Raw genomic sequence first — 20,309 nt, 5'->3', positions numbered from 1 at the left:
TCCAAAAGGTGGAGCATATACTCTCCCTTATTTGAAATTAGGAAAGAAAACTGATATATTAGTGATGTGGTTAGCGCTGGATTCAAAAGCTACATTCGGCAAGAAAGATGGATTTGTTTGCAAGCACACCCTGTCTTTGTGAAAAAACAGATATAGAGGTTTGGAAGATATTCTGGAGTTCAGATACTCTTCCGGCTGATGTGATGGTGACCAGAAAAATGTTTTTCCAAGGCAAAAATTTAAGTTCTGCCCTGGCTGGAGGTTCAAAGGGAGTCTGTATTAAGGTACAAAGCATGATAGTTAAATCCCAAGGAGGAGCAGGATCCTCTAACGGGGGTCTAAGTAAAAAGACTCCCTTGAGAAATGCCTTATATAGTTTAGAAGTGGCTAAGGTACAGTTATTTTCCCCTGTGGAAACTAGAAATGGCAGTCAAGTCAGCTTCAATAGATGAAAAGCTAGCCCCTTCATTGAAAACTGAAGCTAAAATTTGAAAGAGAGATGGCACCAGTGCTGAAAAAGGATCCAGGTCTTTGTAAAGGACCCAGAAAACAAACCTCTTCCATTTACTCTTGTAAATCCTTCTAGAAGCTTTTTGAGAAGATAATAAGATATGACGAACCAGGGAGGACAGCCTGGGCTGTCTAGTCATCAATGGAATTGGAGAAACCATGCAGTCAGTTTGAGGCCTATTAAGTCTGGATGAGTCATTACTGTCAGGTAAGACAGGATGTCAGGAGTAGGATCCAGTATCCAGGGTGGATAGAGTAAGTGAGATCAGAGGAATGGGAACCAAATCTGATGAGCCAGAAGGGTGCAATAAGGATAACTGTGCTCTTCAACTGGAATGCTTTCTGTAGAAATTTGTGAATCAGGAGTAATGGTGGGTAAGCATAGAGAAGATCAGAGGGCCAATCATGGACTAGCTCCTTTGCCTGCGACTCCCCTGTTGGAAGTATCAGAGCAAAGAACCTGCTGCATTTGTTGCTGAGGGGAGAGGTGAAGAGACTGCAGTACGGCTGGCCTCATGAACGGAAAATTCTCTCCGCCACTTTGACATTGACGGACCACTTGTGAGGCATCAGAATGGATCTGCTCATCTTACCTGCAATCACGCTGCATTTCCCTGGAATGTGTCCTGCTATCAGAAAGTGACTGGAGGAGATTGCCCATTGCCACACTTTCCATGCCTCTTGCCAAAGTCTGTCTGAATGGCAACTGTCTTGGATCGGAGAGCATCCTGAAAGGCCTGTAATGCTAGAGGGACTGCTCTTATTTCCAAGATACTGATATGCAGCTTGGGCTCTTTGGGGACCATGTACCTTGGACTGTCCTTCCCGAGTACTACCCCCCATCCCAGTTGGGAGACATCTGTGGTCACAATGGTCATGGGCAGGGGAACAACAGAAGAACAGCTTGAGCTTGTTTGAATAAATCTACCAAAGAAAATATCTTTTACAATGCTTGTGTGACCTTGACTGCAGCAACTGTTACCTGCTCAAGAGTGGACCACTGGACTGTTAGTATCTCTTGAAGAATTTGCATGTGAAACCTGGCCAGAGGGATGAGGGTGATAGCTTCTGCCACGGATCCCAAAGCTTGTAAAATTAATAAAGCTGGAAGAGTAGAATTTTATATTACTTTCTTGATTTGGGATCTCAGTGTCTGTATTCGAGTAGAGGGAAGAGAGGCTATCTGGCTGACTGCATCCAGATGAGCACCTATGAACACCAGACTCTTGTTAGGCATGAGTTGTGATTTGTTGTAACTGACTGTGATTCCTAGATGGATGCACAACTGGAAGTAGTAGTTCCTTGCCTGTTGAAGTTGATACCTGGTTGGGGCAGTTAAGAGCCAGTTGTCTAGGTATGGAAACACTTGGAACCCCTGCAGTCTCAAGTGAGTTTCTACCACTGCCAGGTTTTTGGTGAACACCCTGAGGGCTGTGGTGAGACGAAAGGGCAGTGCTCTGAACTGGTAATGATGGTCTCCCAGCCTGCAGCATAGGTATCTTCTGGAGCGCCTGCTCAGTTTGATGTGGCAATAAGCATACTGAAGATCTACCAAGTATAACCAAATCATCCTTTCACAGCAGAGGCAAGATGGACTGAACTGTGTCCATGTGAAACTCTGGATATCGAGGACTGATTTAATTTGCTGAGATTCAGAATTGGTTTCAAGTCCCCTTTCTTTTTTGGCACCAAGAAGAATCTCTGGTCTGGGAGGACCTCTTGGATGACACTTTTCTAGTAGCTTTTTATTTCTAGAGTCGCTGCTTCCCTCTGACTGAGTGCAACACCGGGGATCCTTTTCATACTGGTTGAGGAGTTTAGAGAAAATGGTACAGTATAACCTCTGGACATGATTCTCTGTACCTAGGAATCTTTCATTATAGATAGCCAGGCTTTCTGGTGCAGAGACAACAGTCGGTCCTCCTTTCAGGAGTGCTGACAGGGTTGGCCTGAGAAGGAATCCCTAAAGCCCTGGTTCATATGACCACCTCTGCCTCAAGGGCAGCATCTTCCGAGTTCCCTCCACTGCCTCTAGGGGAACTATCTCCACGAGTCTCGAAGAGGACCCTGAGATTCTCAAAACCACTTTTTCCTACCTCCTCATTGATTCCCTGAGGAAGGTCTTTGAGGGTTGAAAAACATATGCCCATGACAGAGAGGGTTCTTGCTCACATCTGGAGAACATGTCCTTTACTTTGGAGCCAAACAAGGAAGATCCATCTAAAGGATCATTGATGAATGAAGAGTTAAAGGGATCTGCAAAATCACACTGTCGCATCCAGGCATGTCTCCTAATGGCTATGCCTGAACCCGCAGCCTGTCGGGAACTATCCGCTGCAAGGGAGATCAACTACATAGAAGCATCAGAAATAGACTGGAGGGTAGCCAGTTGTGAGGAGATTTTATTTTCATCCTCAGCAGACATGGACTCAGAAACAGATCTGGCAAGCTCCTTGATCAGATCTTTCTATAACCTCATAAAATGTGACAGATAATTTAGTGACCTGAGGGCAAAGATCACTAAAGCATACACATGCTTACCAAATCTTTGCAAAGCCTTAGACTCTGTTAGGGGGATGGGCAGAGGAACTCAGTTCTGCCAGTTCTTTCTCAGTAGCTGCAGCCACAGCCATGGCATAGACTGGGACTCCCTTGCTCCAGTGTGCCCAGTCCTTGGGGGGGGGGGGGGGGGGATAGAATTTTTTCTGGTCTTTCTGGAACTGGCAATGCAGTATCTGGCTCCTTACACACCTGGCAGGAAACAAAATATGTAAGTTCATCGGGCGAGGGGGGGGCACCCAAGAAGCAGAGGGGCCAGACCTAAAAGCCTCCAGGAAAACCATTCCTCTTGGGAGGGGGTACAGAGGAACAACCACCTTTTTGTTTCAGGAGCTGTAGGATATCTCCAAAGATGATGTCTTCTGGTTGTTTCCGGGAGACCCCTACCCCTCATCAAAATCCAAGTCCACCATGACAGATTCCTGATGGGAATCTAGGTGTCTCCTCGTACAGGTTCTCTTCAGAGGGACTTCCTCAGTGGGGTGCTCTGAGGAAGTATCAGAGATGATGCTGTCCTGATGGACTAACTGAAGACTAGTCCTGGTTGGCTGTCCCAGTGGAATGGACGGATAAAGATCACAGCCGGGAACCAGAGGAGGCAAAGTTATCTGAGCTGGGGAGGGCAGGGATGTACCTTCTCTAGACAAAGAGAAGGCCCTCTCCACAACCTCATGGGCAGAATGTCTAGGTGACAGACAAGTCAATGGCAAAGGGGTAGGAAGTTCCTGAACTGTCAGCTCCTGTAACTCCACCAGCATTCCTACTGAGGAGGGAGTTGGACCTCAGCTGTTCAGCAGCAAAGCCCCAAGAGGAAGAGAAATCTCCAAAAGCTTCGGAGATGACCCTAACCCCTCCAAGATCCAGCACCAACACTTCCACTCTGACAGTCTTCTGCTCTGAAAGGCTCGGAGTAGGGCAACTCAGGGAAATCACCAGAGTCTAATAATGTATCATCTTTGGATCCAATGAAGACAGCCTTAGAGGTCTCAAATCGGAGGAGTCCAAAATGGTGTGTCAGATTGGAGAAGGAAATACCATGGGGAAGTGGATAAAGGATGGCTCGAAGATCCTGTGGGTGTTGGAGCAAGGAGTACCCCATCTAGATCTGTGCTCCGAGAAACTCATCATCCTAGCCACATCAGCTCCTGCTAAGCTTCTGGAAGATCTAAGAAATTATGTGGAGGATCACAGTCTGGAATGTCTACAGGGAGAGAAAGATGAAGGGAGCCGTGAAGAAACCAGATCAGATAGGAGTGGAGGGACATGGATCTGAGGAGATCTAGGTTTTGAACCAGTCAGATCAGACTTCTGCATTTTAGATGGAGGCTTTGATGAAAAAGCTGACGAGGAAGAATGGTCTGGGGACCTCTTATGTGACTTCTTTTCTAAGCCTCTGAATCAGACATCCCCTCATCAGTTTTTCTGGTAGAGGTTTCAGCCTCAGCAACTGAAGAAGCAGAGGAAGAAAGAAGGTTGCCTCTCAGCACTAATTTATTTCTCCTGTCAATTAAGCCTCTCGAGTTAAAGCCAGAGCAGATTGAACAATCCACATTCAAATGCATAGGTCCTAAACAATAAACGCATTCCCTGTGGGCATCTAAGTTTGGAAGCTTATGCCCACGGGTAACACATTTTTAAAAACCTGTTGGCTTGTCAGCCATTGTTATTGAAAAAGACAACTACCTGAAAATACTAAATTTAGATAAACTTTTTTTTGGTAAAGTTGAAGGAAAAAGGGTAAGAAATTACAGAGAGATGGGAACTAACAATGGTACTTTAAAAAGGTACTGAGAAACACAAGCAAAAAAAGTGCACAGAAACTGGTTAAACAGATTAAGGGTGGGAAGTAGCAGAATTGAAGAAATATAAGTGACAAATCTAAGACAATAACTCACGAAAATGGCTAAATATAACTCCTAAGCTTAAGAGTGATAAGATCCACATCTGAAGCTGAATGATGGCAAACAAAATGTATGTTAGGTTGGTGGGGCATTGTGGTTAAGGAAAGAGCTCGAGAGTTTTGGATCCAATGATCTGGAAGAAGTGCCAAGTTGGATCAGTCTCTCATATCTGAACCCATTAGTTGAGAAAGAATGAAAATGGCATCAGATCTATATATTAATTTACCTGACATAGGCTATCCACTTCTGCAGAGTATCTTGCTACTTGCAGTACATATTGTATTCTTGATCAGTTTCTCCTAGCAATCATAGGAGGTTACTAAGCTATTGGCCCTGAGGCCCTTGTAAGTCTAGCCAAGAGTTTAGCCCATGTTTAGACAAGTCGACATCCAAAGCCTGTCCAGCAGGGACACAGGTGGAATTCCAGGGGTGTATTTTCTGTTTCCCATCCAGTTATCCAGGTTGCATTTAAAAAGGGATAATGAGGTACTCTGCTTGATGTAGAGAGAGAATCTATTCCACAGATGAGGGAGTCTCTGGGAAAGAAATCCGTCCCATCAACAAGTCCTATTGATATCACAGACTAGGTTGAGGTCGCTCGTACGAGTTGCTCGAGTGGAGCTTGACTTGCGGATATGCAGCAGTCCCATCAAAGCGGGGTCTGAGATTGCTCTGTATGTCAGACAGAGGTCACCTCTGAGGAGCCTGTATGAAACTGGGTAGAGGGACAGGGCTTTTAGCCTGGGTAGGGTAGTTGTTTGAGGCCCTGGATTTTCCTGACGAGGAACTTCTGTGGTCTCTCCAGCTGCTGCATTTGCTTTGCAAGGTACATGCCAAAAGGGGCATTGTACTCAATAATTGGTCTTATAAGGGAAGAATACAGGGATATTATAACCTCTCTGTCCCTGGATGAGATACCCTTACTTATGAGGTGGGCCGTGTAGAAAGCTTTTCGTACAATGGAAGCAACATGGTGGTCAAAATTCAGGTTGCTATCAACCTGGATGCCCAGATCACTCACTACTGATTGTGTACTTAGGACATTATTAATATGACAATATGTGAGGACATCATTCTCCCCAAAGGGGATGATGATGATGCATTTTTTGGCATTCAGCTTGAGGCCATGTTTCAGGCACCAGTCATTTCTTTGGATGAAACCTTCTTGGGGGATCTCCACATCACTTGGGGAACTGATGACTATGCCCAGCTTGCAGTCATCTGCAAACTTGATCAGCCACAGCCCACTGGTTTGGCCTGTACCTCAGCGAGGTATATCCCGAATAACAAAGACCCCCCAAGACTGATCCCTGGGAAACGCTGCTCAGTACGGGTTGACTGCTTGAGGCGGCTCCCCTATTTTGATTAGGTTGTTTCTATCTGTGAGCCAGTTTGCTACCCATCTGGTAACATATGGATTGATGCCTAGCTGAGAGAGTTTATCTATTATGCCCAAGTGGGGAATAGCATTGAAGGCTTTGGCCAGGTCAAGGTAGGCAGTGTGCACCGTCTTTCCTTCGTCCATGCGCTTTGGTGACTGTCACAAAGAAGTCGACCAGACTTAACAGACACGACCTCCCCTTGACAAAGCCAAACTGTGTGCGGTCGAGTGTTTGCAGGTTGCCAATGTCCCTGTTAATGAGGTCCACGATAATCCGTTCCATGGCCTTGCAGATCAGGCTAGTTAGGCTGATGGGTCTATAATTTCTTGGATTGGTGGACGCCCTACCTTTGTGTAAAGGGATGATAGTGGCTGTCCTCCACTCAGCTGGGACAAAGCCAGTACTAAGGATTTGGTTGAACAGGGTGTTTAACGGTGCTGCAAGTTCATGCCCGAGTTCATGTAGGATGCAGCCTGGGATGTTATCAGGTCCCATGGAGGCTGTATTTTTTGCCTTTGAGAAGGCAGTAATTACCTGTTCCCTAGAAATAAGAGGTGGGTACTAGTGATGTCCTGATTTACTGATGGGGGGACAGATAGGAGTAGTTTTCACTGAATCTGTCAGCCAGTAGATTGGTTACATCTACAGCATTTGTGTATATGGTGTCCTTGCCCACCATTTCTGAACAGATCTAGGTGCTTCCTTTGAGACTGCGGACATATGTGAAAAAGGCCTTATGAATGTGGTCAATTTGGACTCGAAGTTGGCTTTAGAGGATTTCATTAGTGCTCCAATTTGCTTGTTCAGGCTAAGGAGAGATTGCTTCCAATAGGGCACCTGTTACTTCTTGGTCCTGGGCCTCAATTTTTTTCCTTTTCTTATTTAGTTTGTTTATTGCAGATGTCCACCAGACAAGTTTACTCTTCCTTGCAGAGGATGACTTTGGTGTAGATATGGACACTGGTGGTAATTCCTACAGTGGGGAGGGGGCTGTGAAGATGTTTATACCATCCCTCAGGAGGTTGTAATCAGCTTTGGAGAAGTTTTTTTTTCTGACCCTATCTAAAAGGGGTAGGGGAGATGGAGACTTCGAAAGTGACCACTTTATGGTCGGATCTTACCAGGGAGGATGATACTGTAGGGGTGCTGCAGTAGTTACTCATGCTGGTTAATACCAAGTCCAAGATATTATCACCAATACTCTGTAAATGTATTTCAATCTGTTGGGGGGGGGGGTCTATATCGCTTTGTATACAAGGTCCACCCCAATCTATCCTTAAGAATTGTATCTGCTGTGGGGCTTTTGTCCCCATGTATAGAATTACTTAGCTGCTTAAAAATGTTTTTGAGTGTGTTTGTGGAATTATTCTCCCCAACTCAGTGCACAATATTTAATCTGTTGTGGGGATTTTCTTTCCTTGTATATAATTACTGTTTAAAGGTTTTTTGAACCTGTTTTGGAGTTTTTCTCCCTGAGCCTCCACTGAAAATGAGCCACTGACTCAGTCAGATTTTACAAAATACGAATAAAAATAAACATAAAATTATTATTTTTACACTGCAGATCTGGTGTCTAACTAAAGTAACACTCTCTAGGATGCGACATTTCAAAATATCTTAAAGCTCCAAGCCAGATGCCATCATCCAGTGCTTCCCAATGGACCTCAAAGGCCTATTAGGACATTATGAAGCAGCACTCCTTTAACTTGCTACTACTCAAATCTAAAAAAATATATTATTCGTATATTAAACTCTGGAGTCCCATTCTTCCTTATTAATTAGAAATGATGATTTCTCAAACAAGCAGTGCCACTGTAAGTAAAATTCAGGAAATGAAATTTTTCTCTATAAAGATAACAGGAAATGAAGTGTGTCATAACAGATACTGCTCAGCTACATATGTGGTCACCTGCCAGGTCTGCGGCATATAAACCATGATTATGACTCAAGATGTCCCAAGTCTGATTAGTGCCTTATGTGCTGGTGGAGTTGGGAAAAGTAACAAAGTGACTTGGCAATGGCTGTTCAACTCTTTCAGTAGGAGGTGCTGAATACACATATCCGGGATAAACACTCCATGTTACACCTCCACTACAGAATGGAGATCGCACAGAGGTGCCTGCTTGAATGGGAGCAAGGACATCTGAGAAACTACATAATTTAAGAAAGTGAGTGAATAATAAGGCCATGCTATGGCCCAATAGATACAAATCCTCAAACATACACAGGCATGTTCAATGCGGTCTTGGATCAAACAAGAAACCACTGAACTCTGCAGAATGACATTGGCTGCTCACCTCAAATGGAACATGTGGGTTTCTCAAGCTGTGCTTGAAAACAGGAACAGGCAGGGGGTCCTCTTTCCCCTTTATTTGCTTTACACTTCCAGCCATTGGGAAATTAAGCAAGGGGCTCAGAAATTCAAAGATTTAACTGACATGGTAATCAAGAAAAAATGGCTTCACTTGCAGATATTTTGTACTTGATCAGTCCACAAAAGAATATTTCTGTGTTGTGTAAGATTTTGAGACGGCTTCAACTTTTTTCAGGATATAAAATAAATGAAGATGAAACAAATGCTACAGGAGTAAACTGTGTACTCACATATGAATTGATTCAGCAATGCCTCATTTATGAGGACATAAAGTGAAGTACTTAGGTGTATGTATAAAAAAAGATTTTATTAAGGCAGTTAGGGATATGTGGAATGAGACCAAAAATATAATACAAAAATTGAGAAATTGCAAGCTCCTGATTATGGATGGTGAGATACACGCAGTGAAAATGTTTTAGTACCTTTCTTAGTTATTTTTTTATAGACAGGTTAGACATATTTTTATCAACCAGAGAAGTTGTGGAACATAATTAATAAAGAGGTGAATGAATCTGAGAATGGAAGAAGGCAAGAGTTAAGTAGGATAAACTGCTACTTTCCATACAAAAAAGGTGGTTTAAAATTAACCGGTTTTGAGGAATACATTGAAGCTATCTAGTTAAGGTTTATATGTGTAACACAAGCAGACGGTTTTAAGTCAAGTAGGGATGATGATGAAAAAGGTGGAGGTGATTTCAAGAAATAAGGGGAGAGTAGGATCTTGTATGCAGGTCATTAAGGAAAATAACAATAATTATACAGAATATTACACTGATAAAAAAGCAAGGAATTCTAAGAACTAAGCCAACACAAGAATCGAGAGAGGAGATTTTGCCAACAGGGATGACTGCAAGTAGGGTATAGAAAATAGGCAAAAGAAAAATAAGCAAAATGACTAAGGTATTGGGAACAAATAACGACAGAGGGAACAGCAATAGGCTGGAATAAGGCCAATCAGAAGTCTGGACTGCAGGTTAGAGAGACTGTCTTTTCTACGAGGGATTAATATCACAGTATAGGTAAACAGAAAGGGAAAAGGAAGCGTGAGGTGCTTAGCGAAAGCCCATCTCTGGTAGAGTTTTTAGTCGAGTCTAGACCAGAAGCTGCTGCTTAAAAAAGGGAAGTAATAAAGCATATAAAATACTGCTTGTTAACTACAGTATAAGAATAAATCAGAGGAGGTTAGAAAAGACTGGGGGAGGGGTGTGTGTGTGAGTGTGAGAGAGAGAGAGAGAGAAAGAGAGGAAAGGCAATTTACAAAGAACGATGGGAGGATATATGCATGGCTGCCAAGTATACAACAAAGTCCAGAAGACTTAGGATTTTAGCTTGGAATTGTTTGTAAATGTATTTTTATACCTCAAGCAGACTTCATTTTTTCTATAGGTAGACCGCAAATACTGCAGGTGTGATGTAAGAGAGACAGGTAACCGGGAACATGTTTTTGGAAATGTAACAACCTGGCAGATTTTAAAAATTTATTTCAGAGTAAGCAAATGCTTGTAACTAAGGAAATGAATCTTTTGAGCTGGGACACAGGATATGCATTCCCTAAACATTGTAAGGCCTTACTAAGTTTGACATCATTGGCCGCCAAAAAATCAATTACTGAAAAAATGGAAATCAAAATTTAAACCAACTGTAGCTGAGTACTGAATATTGTAAAGAAAATAAAAAAGGCATGTGGGATAATTAGAAAAGCAAAGGAGCAAACAGCATAGAAATAAACTGAATTTGTGAAATAATACATGCAAAAATAATGTTTGGTAGGAGGAGTGTAATTTAAGGGAAGGCAGGAACTGACTGCATACCTCTCAAATGTACAGATTTTTGTCTCATATTTTTGGTCTGTTCCTCATAAAAATAGTTTTTTTTTTTTGACAAATTAATGGGATAATTTAAGGATTAAATCAATAAATAACGACAATCATTTGAGTTTTAGACTTCATGTCCTTCAGAAAAATGTATGGTAACACACATCCTGTTATTCTAACACCTTCCTACGTTTATAAGAGCAATATCTCTATTTTTGGGTCTTTGTCCCCCCATTTTATCAGCCTCCACTGTGGTGCAGCGGTTAGCATTGCCACTTCACAGCAAGAGATTCTCCAGTTTGATTTTCGGCTGGGGTACCTTCTGTGCGGAGTCTGCATGTCCTCCTTGTGGTCGTGTGGGTTTCCTCCGGGAGCTCCGATTTCCTCCCACATCCCAAAGACATGCTGTAGGTGGATTGGACACTCTAAATTGGCCCTAGGTGTGAGTGTGTGCATGTGTGTGCCTTCTGTGGAAGGTTGGGCTCCGGGGCTGGCAACTCGACACCGTAAAAGTCCATTGCTAATCATGAGCGGACAGGTGATCCACTGTGGTGACCCCTAATCGGGAAAAGCCGAAAGAAGAAGAAGAAGTCCCCCCATTTTATCAGCCATGTCCAGATCTCTTGCAATTAGAGGTTGAGAGGTATAGAACTGAGCAGTTTATGTAATGTTGAAGTTAACTGCAATTGCTGAAGAGGAAACATATATACTGCATGAAATAATGAGAAGTATCACTATGGTTTGTTTTCTATTAATGTAGGTGTATCTTTGCCACAGTTTCAATTGTGACTTAACAAAGATGTTTAAAATACAAAACTTAAAAATAAACCATTAAAGTAAGCTGATTTCTTTTCTACCTGTTTCCTCAACCAAGTGATTTTCTTAAATAATTTCTCCAGCTCCTCATTTTGCCAAATTAACTTCCACTACTGTATTTTTCAGCATTTTACTATGTTGTTCTCAACTCAAGGGGACAGAAAACCTAACTCATACTAGCACAAGCATATCTTTAATGGGAAACTCAGAGCAATTAAATGCTAAACAAATGAAACTGCAAAACACACTTCTAATGTAAAATATCTACAAAAACTTGACTTCTGGACAGTTTTTTAATGACATATAATCATCTCTGCTAAAGGAAGTACCTGTCTTTAGTTTTTAATATAGTTAATTAAGGGAAATTTAACATAAAAATTAATATAACACTTTTTGGTCTACTATACAAGATGTAGAATTGCAGTCAGCCCTTCAACACTTGTAGGACAGCAGACTCAATGTAGGCAAGTACCTTTAAATGTCAGCCAGCACTGTCTAGGGTCATTACAAAACAGTTACATTAGTACAGTGATGGACCAGGTGTAATTACTAGGTAGCAAGAAGGATGATTATGTACAGCTAAAGTATAATCAGTTCACAAACATGACAATTTTTTGCTCTGGCACACCTCAGAATCATGAAACCAGAAATAATTAATTTCCTCATTCTTCCTACATAAGTAAGATATTTGCTGTCTCACAAAGTCAGCTTAAAACTATTTCACAAGAATATGTGTGGTTGCCTACTTAACTAATAAACATACATTTCTTTCATGGAAAAGGTACTGATGCTGGCATTTTTCCCATACTCCCTGTTTTTCCACTTGTCAATGACTATTCTGGAGACAAAGGAAAAGACAAGCTACAATGGTTCAATTCCAAAGGGTCAAGAATCAGACAATACCTTCTTCTGTGTTCCTTTCTTGAGCCAGAATGTCATTGCGCTGTTCCAAAATGTACACCAGTGCAGCTTGTAGCTTGTGAGGCAAAATGTTTTCTTCATCTGAAATCTAAGTAAATAAACAAAACAGTGAATACTACAGTTAACATGAAGTTTAAAGGCTAGCATAGAGCACAGTGATTAACACAGCCAAAAACTCACAAGTCAACCTCTTTTTCTTAGGGACCAGGAACAGAAATTTTAAAGAAAATAAAAATTGACTGATTTCAAGACAAGTACTTTAAAGCATATGTAGGATATTAAAAGAACAATGAATATTTTGGTGTAAACTCAAAATTCACCTTAACAGCCATAGATGTTAAAGCTCAAGTAGGGACTGGCCTTGCCTAAATCATTTTAACTCCATTTATTGTTCATTAAGTGGTAACAGTAAGACAACTTGCAGAGCTGAATGTAAAACAATTAAAGTTTTGTACTCAACATAACTATGCATCTGTGTTGTCTAGTCTCATTCTTCCCCAACATATGGGTTACAGATATAACCTCGGTTCAGACTCAGCTGCATTCCACAGACTTATGGATACCAACCCCTGAGCTCCTCCCTCTACCCATAATGCCCTAGCCAGCCTACAATACTTCAGATTATGTTTGTTGCCTTGTAAATCCTAAAATATAGTAGGAGAAAGGAAATAACAGTAAAGCTAGGGCTCAAGCCTGGAGCAAACGGCTCCAAAATATCCATCAGATGACTCCAAAGATGACAGGAAGGGGGAAAGAGGAAGGGGAGTTGAGGTAGAATGAAAACGGACAACACAGATGCATAGTTATGATGAGTACATAATATTAAAAGCGTATGATTTCCCCTTTCATTCTTCCTCAAAATATGGGACACTGTCCCCTTCTACATTAATCTTGGGTGGCCTTCATGGAAGGATATTCTGGAGAACTTCTAGAAGTCAAATCTACTTTGTTATGAGCAATAACAGTATAGGCATTAGACCAGGCAGCAAATAGCTTCAATGGAGGTTCTAGACCAGAAGGCAGAAGAAGCGGCAATGGATCTAGCTGAATGTGTTTTAGAAGGTTTTGTTAGGGAGAGACCTTGCTGAGAATATACAAAAGAAATGCAATTAGTAATCCATTTGGCTAAGGTAACTTTAGAAATTGGTGATCCCAGTCTGTTTGGAGAGAGAGAGAGAGACAAACAAGCTGGTCTGTTTCCCTCAAATCCTTTGTCTTGTGTAAACAGAAATGTAGTTGTCTATGCATATCTAAAAAGTTGTACCATATATTCTCTCTCATTTGAAGAATTATGGAAGAAGATAGGCAAATTAATTGTTTTGATTTATATTCAATTCAGAGGCTACTTTTGTTAAGGAGGCTGGACTGATTCATAAAGTAACTATCTTTAGGCAAAACAATGTAAGGGGATTTGGATGACAGAGCCTGAAGTTCAGAAATTCTTCTTGCAGATGTAATAGCTACTAAAAATGTTGTTTTCCAAGACAAAAATTTTTATCAGTTGTGTCAGCCCCTAAAGTATGACTGTCAAGTCCCAAGCAAGTGGCTGATCTTTCACTGGAGGCCTGAGTAAACAGGTAGGAAAGCCTTGCACAATTTGGAGGAAGCTAAACAAGAAGCTCTCTGTCCTGAATGACAATCTGGTATGGCTGCTAAATGTACTTTGATTGTGAAAAAATAGTACCTTCCAGAAAGAAAGGAGCTAAAAAAAAACGCTAGTACCAAAGAAATAGGAGCGGTAAAAGGGTCAATTTCCTTTTTAAGGGCCCAAATTGAGAATCTTTTCTATTTACACCAGTAAATCTTTCTAATAGAAGCTTTCTGGGAAGATAAAAATATATGATGAACCACGGAGGAAAGCTTGGACTGGCTAGCTATTAATGGAACTGGAGAAACCATGCGGTTAGTTTGAGGCCTGGAATATTGGGATGCTTCATCCCAGAGGGATGGGAGAGAAGGTCTGGACTGGGGTCCAGTACCCATGGTGGATAACAAAGATGAGACCACAAAAAGGGGAACCATACCTGGTGAGGCCAAAAAGGGGCAATAAGGATAACAGAGCTCTTCAACCAACTAGCTTTCTGTAAGAATTTTGGAATGAGAGGTACGGGGGACCAGAGGGCCAAATGTGGACTACAGCATCTCTTGGTGACTCCCCCTGAAGAGGGATCAGGGCAAATTACCTACTCCACTTGTTGTGGGGAGATGCAAGGATATCGCAGCAAGGCCGGCTCCAGCAATGAAAAATCTTGTCTGCCACTGACTGACTGATAGAGACCACTCGTGAGGCAAAAGAATGGACCTGCTGAGTTTGTCCGTCAGTACATTGGATTTCCCCGGAATGTGCATTGCCACTAGAAAGTGATTGTGGGAGACTGCTCAATGCCACACTCTCACAGCTTCTTGACAGAGGGGATAAGATTGCGTTCTCCCTTGTTTGCTGACGTACCAGACTACAGACATGTTGGTTTGAATTGCAAAAATTAGCTACAGATGAGGAAAGAGTCCAACTAAGCATTCCCAGATTTCAAGAAAGCATATGACAAGTTCCAAAGAAAACAGATTTGGGCAGTCCTGTGGTGAAGTCCCAGAAAAAAATGGTAGAATTAGTGCAGGCAATGTACAAGGACTCAACGATACAAGTACAAATATAGAGTTTGGATCCCAGCAGAAGTAGGTGTGCATTACGGTTCATCTCCAAGTTCACTGCTATTCATACTGGTGATACATAGCAAGTCAGGGCGGACAGATCAACAAAGTTGCAGCATGCAGATGATGATATATATATATATATATATATATATATATATATATATATCTTCTGGGAGGGTCTGAGAATGCAGCCAGACAAACCTCCTCAACTAAGTACCAGTGTCAACAACCATAGATGCAGTGTCTGCAGAGTCATACACACATTTTAAATGCATTTATATCACGTTATCGAAAGATGAAAATAGTGAACGCTATTTCATCGGCCCCAAAACATCTAAAGATGAAAATATCGAACATTCAGAACAGCGAATTTTTCCCATGGAAAAAAATTTGCTGCTCCGAAACACATACACACAACACAAGCACATCAAACAAACAGCAACCACACACCTACACTTAAATTCCTACATCTAACGCTACACTAAACTAAACATACACTACTATCTACCCACTTACCTTAACTCATACCCTAACCCTAAGGTCCTTCACTATCGCACACTCACCTAACCTGCACCCTAACCCTAACTCACTTAAACTGCCCCTAACCCTAAAGTCTGTCACTATCGCACTCACGCCTAACCCGCGCCCCAACCCTAACTCACTTAATCCACCCCTAACCCTAACGTACAATCGCACACTTACCTGAACCCAACCCGTAACTTTCAACCACAGCGTTAAGAATAGCGAAGTCACAGAAACGGCCAACCGAATTCTTTCCAGAGGAAAGAATTCACTGTTCTGCAGCTTTGCTATTCTTAGTGTTCGCTGAATACTGTTCGATATCAGAACATTCAAAGTTTTAATACTTCGATGTTCTGATATAGACCCTTTTAAACAATGAGCAGTGATCTGAGAAATGGAAGGAACTAAACCACACAAAGCAAATTTTCCTCAAGAGGGAACTGCAGATATAACATTCTTCATACTTTCACAATTAGAATAAACTTTATCAATTCAAAATTCTCAAAATTAAAGCTGCAGAAGCCAGTAACATAGCTAGGGTGAGAAGACAGGGGGCAACAGCCCCGTATGCCAGGTATTGAGGGGTGCAATTGTCAATCCTGATCACTTTTAAATGTAATACTGACTTTTAAAAGCTGGTATTGTGTTTGCAATCAATCCTGAGTGCTGCAGCACTACATGTGTGGTCTAAACTGTAATGGCTTGCTACACTGTAGCAAACAGTTGGCTACTGTTTAAAAAATTTTTTTAAATACAATATGCTAAAGGAGGGATGGGGGCGGGGCACAAACAGAACCTGAATGGCTATGGCTGGGGGGGGGGGGTAGCTGTCATGCATCCTGACACCTGGCTGGTATGCCAATAGAAGCAACATTATTTTTTTCTTTTTTCAGGGTGTTGCACAGATCTAACTTTAGTAACCTGATCACTTGTGACTTATTACAGTGAAGTGCTAGGGAGGGGTGGGGTGCTAATTCATAGCACTGGCCCAGAGCACTAACTGAACCAGCTACACTTCTAGCAGGAGCATACAATTTCCCCCACAAATGTATCAATTGTTTTACCATACTTGTCTGAAGGGGAAAGATTAGAATTAAAAAAAAAAAATCCTTGGCAGGAGCTGGATTAACTAAAGCAGTAACTGCTGGGTCATGTCTGGGATGAATGTATAAAACATGCAAGACTGAGGAACTTTGAACATTCTATCTGCTTTCTTAGGAGCAGCAGGCTAGCTGCCAGTGCCACAGGTAGTAATAAATACATCCCCAATGCCGACAGCATTTTAGGGGGTGGGGTGGATGAAGGTTCGGAGACTTCCAGCTGTAAAAACTCAGAGTATTTCCCAAGGAACTAAGAAACTTTAGTATTCTCTCACTGAGAACATCAGCTGATTCTGGAAATAATCTCAGAGAAAGAGACTTCCTCAAAGGGAGACAGATACCATGCTCTCCTCAGAGTCTGAATCAGAAATCTAAGAAAAAAACATCTGTCTCATTGCTTTCTTCAAAAGATTCAGTTTTTTGAATCATTTCAGGAAAAAAATAATTCCTTTTTTTAAATCAGAAACTATCTTATTAAAAGGGTTAACAGTCTGTACAAGACCCACAGCCAGACATAATAAAAAATCTCCTGTGCAGTGGAACTGGTAAAGGAGAAGATAAATATTTAGTTTTATGACTCTTCTTGACAGGAAAGCTGGAACAAATAGGTTTACTAATGGTAGCAGCAGCTTCCCAAGAAATGAATACCATATTCTGGTTAAACAGGGGCGTCTACCCTTCCGCAAAGATGAACGAGACTGGCTCTTCCTTGCCCACAGAGGGGACCCCCAACAGCCACAGAGGATGTGGTTAATCCACAATCCATAGTAGTCGTGCAGACAAAACCAGATGGATGTGGGAAAAAACAGATGAGTGGTCTGAGTCATCCACCTGGGGTTGAGGCAAACTAATAGCCAGCTGTGGTGACAAAGGCTGCTTAGTTAACATTTTTTTATGGCTGTATGAAGGACTGTGTCTGTAGGACCCGCAGTTTGTTCCATGGTTAAACCAAGCAGGATGGCGCTTTCCTGGGAAAGATAAATAGTACAACCCAGTAAAATATAAAAAGTATTTAAAAGTAACTTTTTACAGTCAAACACAGTAAAAACATTCAAATACACTTTGCTAATCCCCAAAAGCAATTTAAACAAAGTTTCTCCACATACAAATTAGTTTTAGAATATCTTAAACACCTTATAAATGGTCAGAAAAAAAATTATGCCCCCAATTAAAATTAAAGTTGCACGATAGTCAAGATAAACACATATTCCTAGCTTAAAAATATCTTCTCCCACAGTAAAGTAAGCAAACAATAAATATAAAATGTGGAAGGTTTTTTCCCAAAAGGGAACATCTCTGCCAAGCACTGCCAACCTTTGATCCTCAAAAGCCTACAAAGGAGCGCTCTCTTTGATAGGAAAGTTTTGAAGGGCTAGGTGGTGCCCAAACTTGTCTTTTCTTCAGCTCAGCTTGAGCTGTCTAAATGGTTTGGACACATGGAAAATGTTCAGAAGCTTTGGAAGCTATCCGGCTGTTACATCCTTAGTAGGATACTACCCATATAGCTTATATTTGGATTTTTCCAACATTAGTGTAATCATCAAGAGGTAGCACAGCAAGGGTGGTGTGAAGGGAGCAACCGTCGTGGGTGCAAAGTATTAGAGAGGCACAAAATGAAAAAGATCCTAAATACAAGCCCGGGCACACAAATGTTATATCGGTCTTACCTAAACAGCTCTCCAGTGCAAAGTGAAAACAATTTCTTAATAAAGGGTTTAACATTCCATGTAAATATTATCGAATGGTCAATGAAAAGGATGTGCTATTAAGAACCTACGGCTGCAATTATACCAAAACAAAGCAGTCATTTAAGTTCCAGTCTAACACTTTTCATCCCAGCTCCTCAACTGTGACATTAACTGACATAAAATGCCCAAAGAAATTCCCAGTAAACATGGATCCTGCTACTTACACAGATGACTTTGCATATGAGCTCTAGATTTAAACACTTCATACATGCCTGTGAGAATAACTAATATGTAACAGTTGTGAACAAAACTGTCAGAGAACTGTTCAGTGAATCAGGGTCAGTTACCCAACCTATACTGACACACAGTGGCATACAACTTCACTTCAAATTGAGAAACCGGAGGACAAACATGAAAATCACATAGATCAACATGAAAACTATGGAGTGGGGCTTAGACTGTATGGCTGCCTCACTTAAGTACCACCATATAACAGATGCAAACAGGGTTGCTTTCAATAATTTGGTTCAAAAGCATGATATTCTACTATCCATTTCTCAATCTGGGGGAGCAATAGCAATAGTAGTGCTCCAGCGGTATGACATAAAACAGATTTGCAGGCACTATATCCATATGCGTGGTGACTGACACTTGGGGAATTCATAATCACACAGGCCTCAGGAAATTGGGAGCATACAAAACCAGGTAAAAAAAGAGATGCATGTAAAAAGCTCTTATGAGTTAAGAGGTGGCGTAGACAAGACGAGAAGCAAGGTGTTAAGAGTGAAATGGCTTGTATTTTGTAAAGATTATATTAAAGTTTGGTAAGGATCTTGGATTGATGTTGGTTGTCACACACAAGCCCTAATTCGACACCAGATGCATACCACTGGATTCAAAATTTCTCAGTGTCATTATTACGTAAGGATGAAGCAAAGGTGAAGTTGAGGAAAATGCTATCTCTGGTGTAATACATGACTTAATTATTACACCAAATCACCACGAATGAAAAGCTTTATTTTATGTAATATAACACAACACCAGCTATATCACACAAAAGAAGATAATAAGAAGCATGACAGTGATACAGTAAAATAAATTAGGAGTGATGAAAATAAAACTTTATTAAACATTTTATGGGCAGATCCGATAGATGCATAATGTTTTTCTGGAGCAGTCAAGTGAAATGACTACATGAACATGAGAAACAAGTTTATCTACTTTTTTATAGCTATTCAGTAGTGAACGTTTTTTTTATAGATAGCATTCAAGCAGCATTTTCAGCAGTAACAAAAGATCATCAGTATTAGTAGGATATTTGAGGGAATTCTGTCCTGTCATCAAAACATAATATTCCTGACACACTGAAAAGGTAAAGAAGATGGCATTACACTTCTGCAGCAACTGACAAACCAAATAAACTCAAAATATACAATTATCAAATCAATTAAAAAAAACTATTTCATGAGATAAATATCAAGTTTTCAACTTTCATTTTCAACAAATGCATCCTTTGCCTTTAGCCTTTTTTTACATCAATTCTTTTACCTTTGCTACTGCTCTCTCTTCTAAAAATATAAATAATTTGCTCTCTTCATACCCATCACTGTACTGTGTCATCTTTCTCGACACAATATGTTAACTGACTAATGCTTATATTTGTCTATGCTAACTGTTTCTCCAAATGACTGAAACAAAAATCTTCATAGTGTTACTCTATCTACTTACTGCTGCTGAAATAACAAGTGTACATGAATGTGCAGTTATCTAATTGTTTTTGAATGTATAGTTATCTATTTGCATTTTGCATAAACTGTTCTTTTCTCTGAGCTTTTCTCCTCGGGCCTCTACTGAAAATGGGCATATACCCAGTTAGACTAGCCCGATCAACAAATGTAAAATAAATAAATACATTTTGTTGTGGAGAACCAGGACTAAAGAGAAGTATCCAATCCTATCTGCCTACTTCCCCATTTCTTCCAGCTTGTTCAATAACTAGTCTGTTAGGCAAAACTATGGTATAACGAAATGCAAGGGTTTTAGCCATGTCCTCATGCAAAACATTATATA

General features: G+C 41.0%; 1 protein-coding gene across 1 annotated transcript in view; it reads right to left on the bottom strand.

The window, feature by feature from the left end:
• The window catches only part of DENND2C (DENN domain containing 2C), a 1,562,444-nt gene that overhangs the window by 65,722 nt on the left and 1,476,413 nt on the right, over positions 1 to 20,309 (bottom strand). The window contains exon 16 of the mRNA XM_044076720.1: positions 12,260 to 12,365. Coding sequence (XP_043932655.1) covers positions 12,260 to 12,365 — 106 coding nt within the window. The remainder of the gene's footprint in view (positions 1 to 12,259; positions 12,366 to 20,309) is intronic.

Source organism: Protopterus annectens, chromosome 7.part0 (genome assembly GCF_019279795.1).
Source record: "Protopterus annectens isolate FY-2018-M chromosome 7.part0, PAN1.0, whole genome shotgun sequence".
Classification (NCBI taxonomy): Eukaryota; Metazoa; Chordata; order Ceratodontiformes; family Protopteridae; genus Protopterus; species Protopterus annectens.
This window is presented reverse-complemented; position numbering and strand designations above follow the sequence as displayed.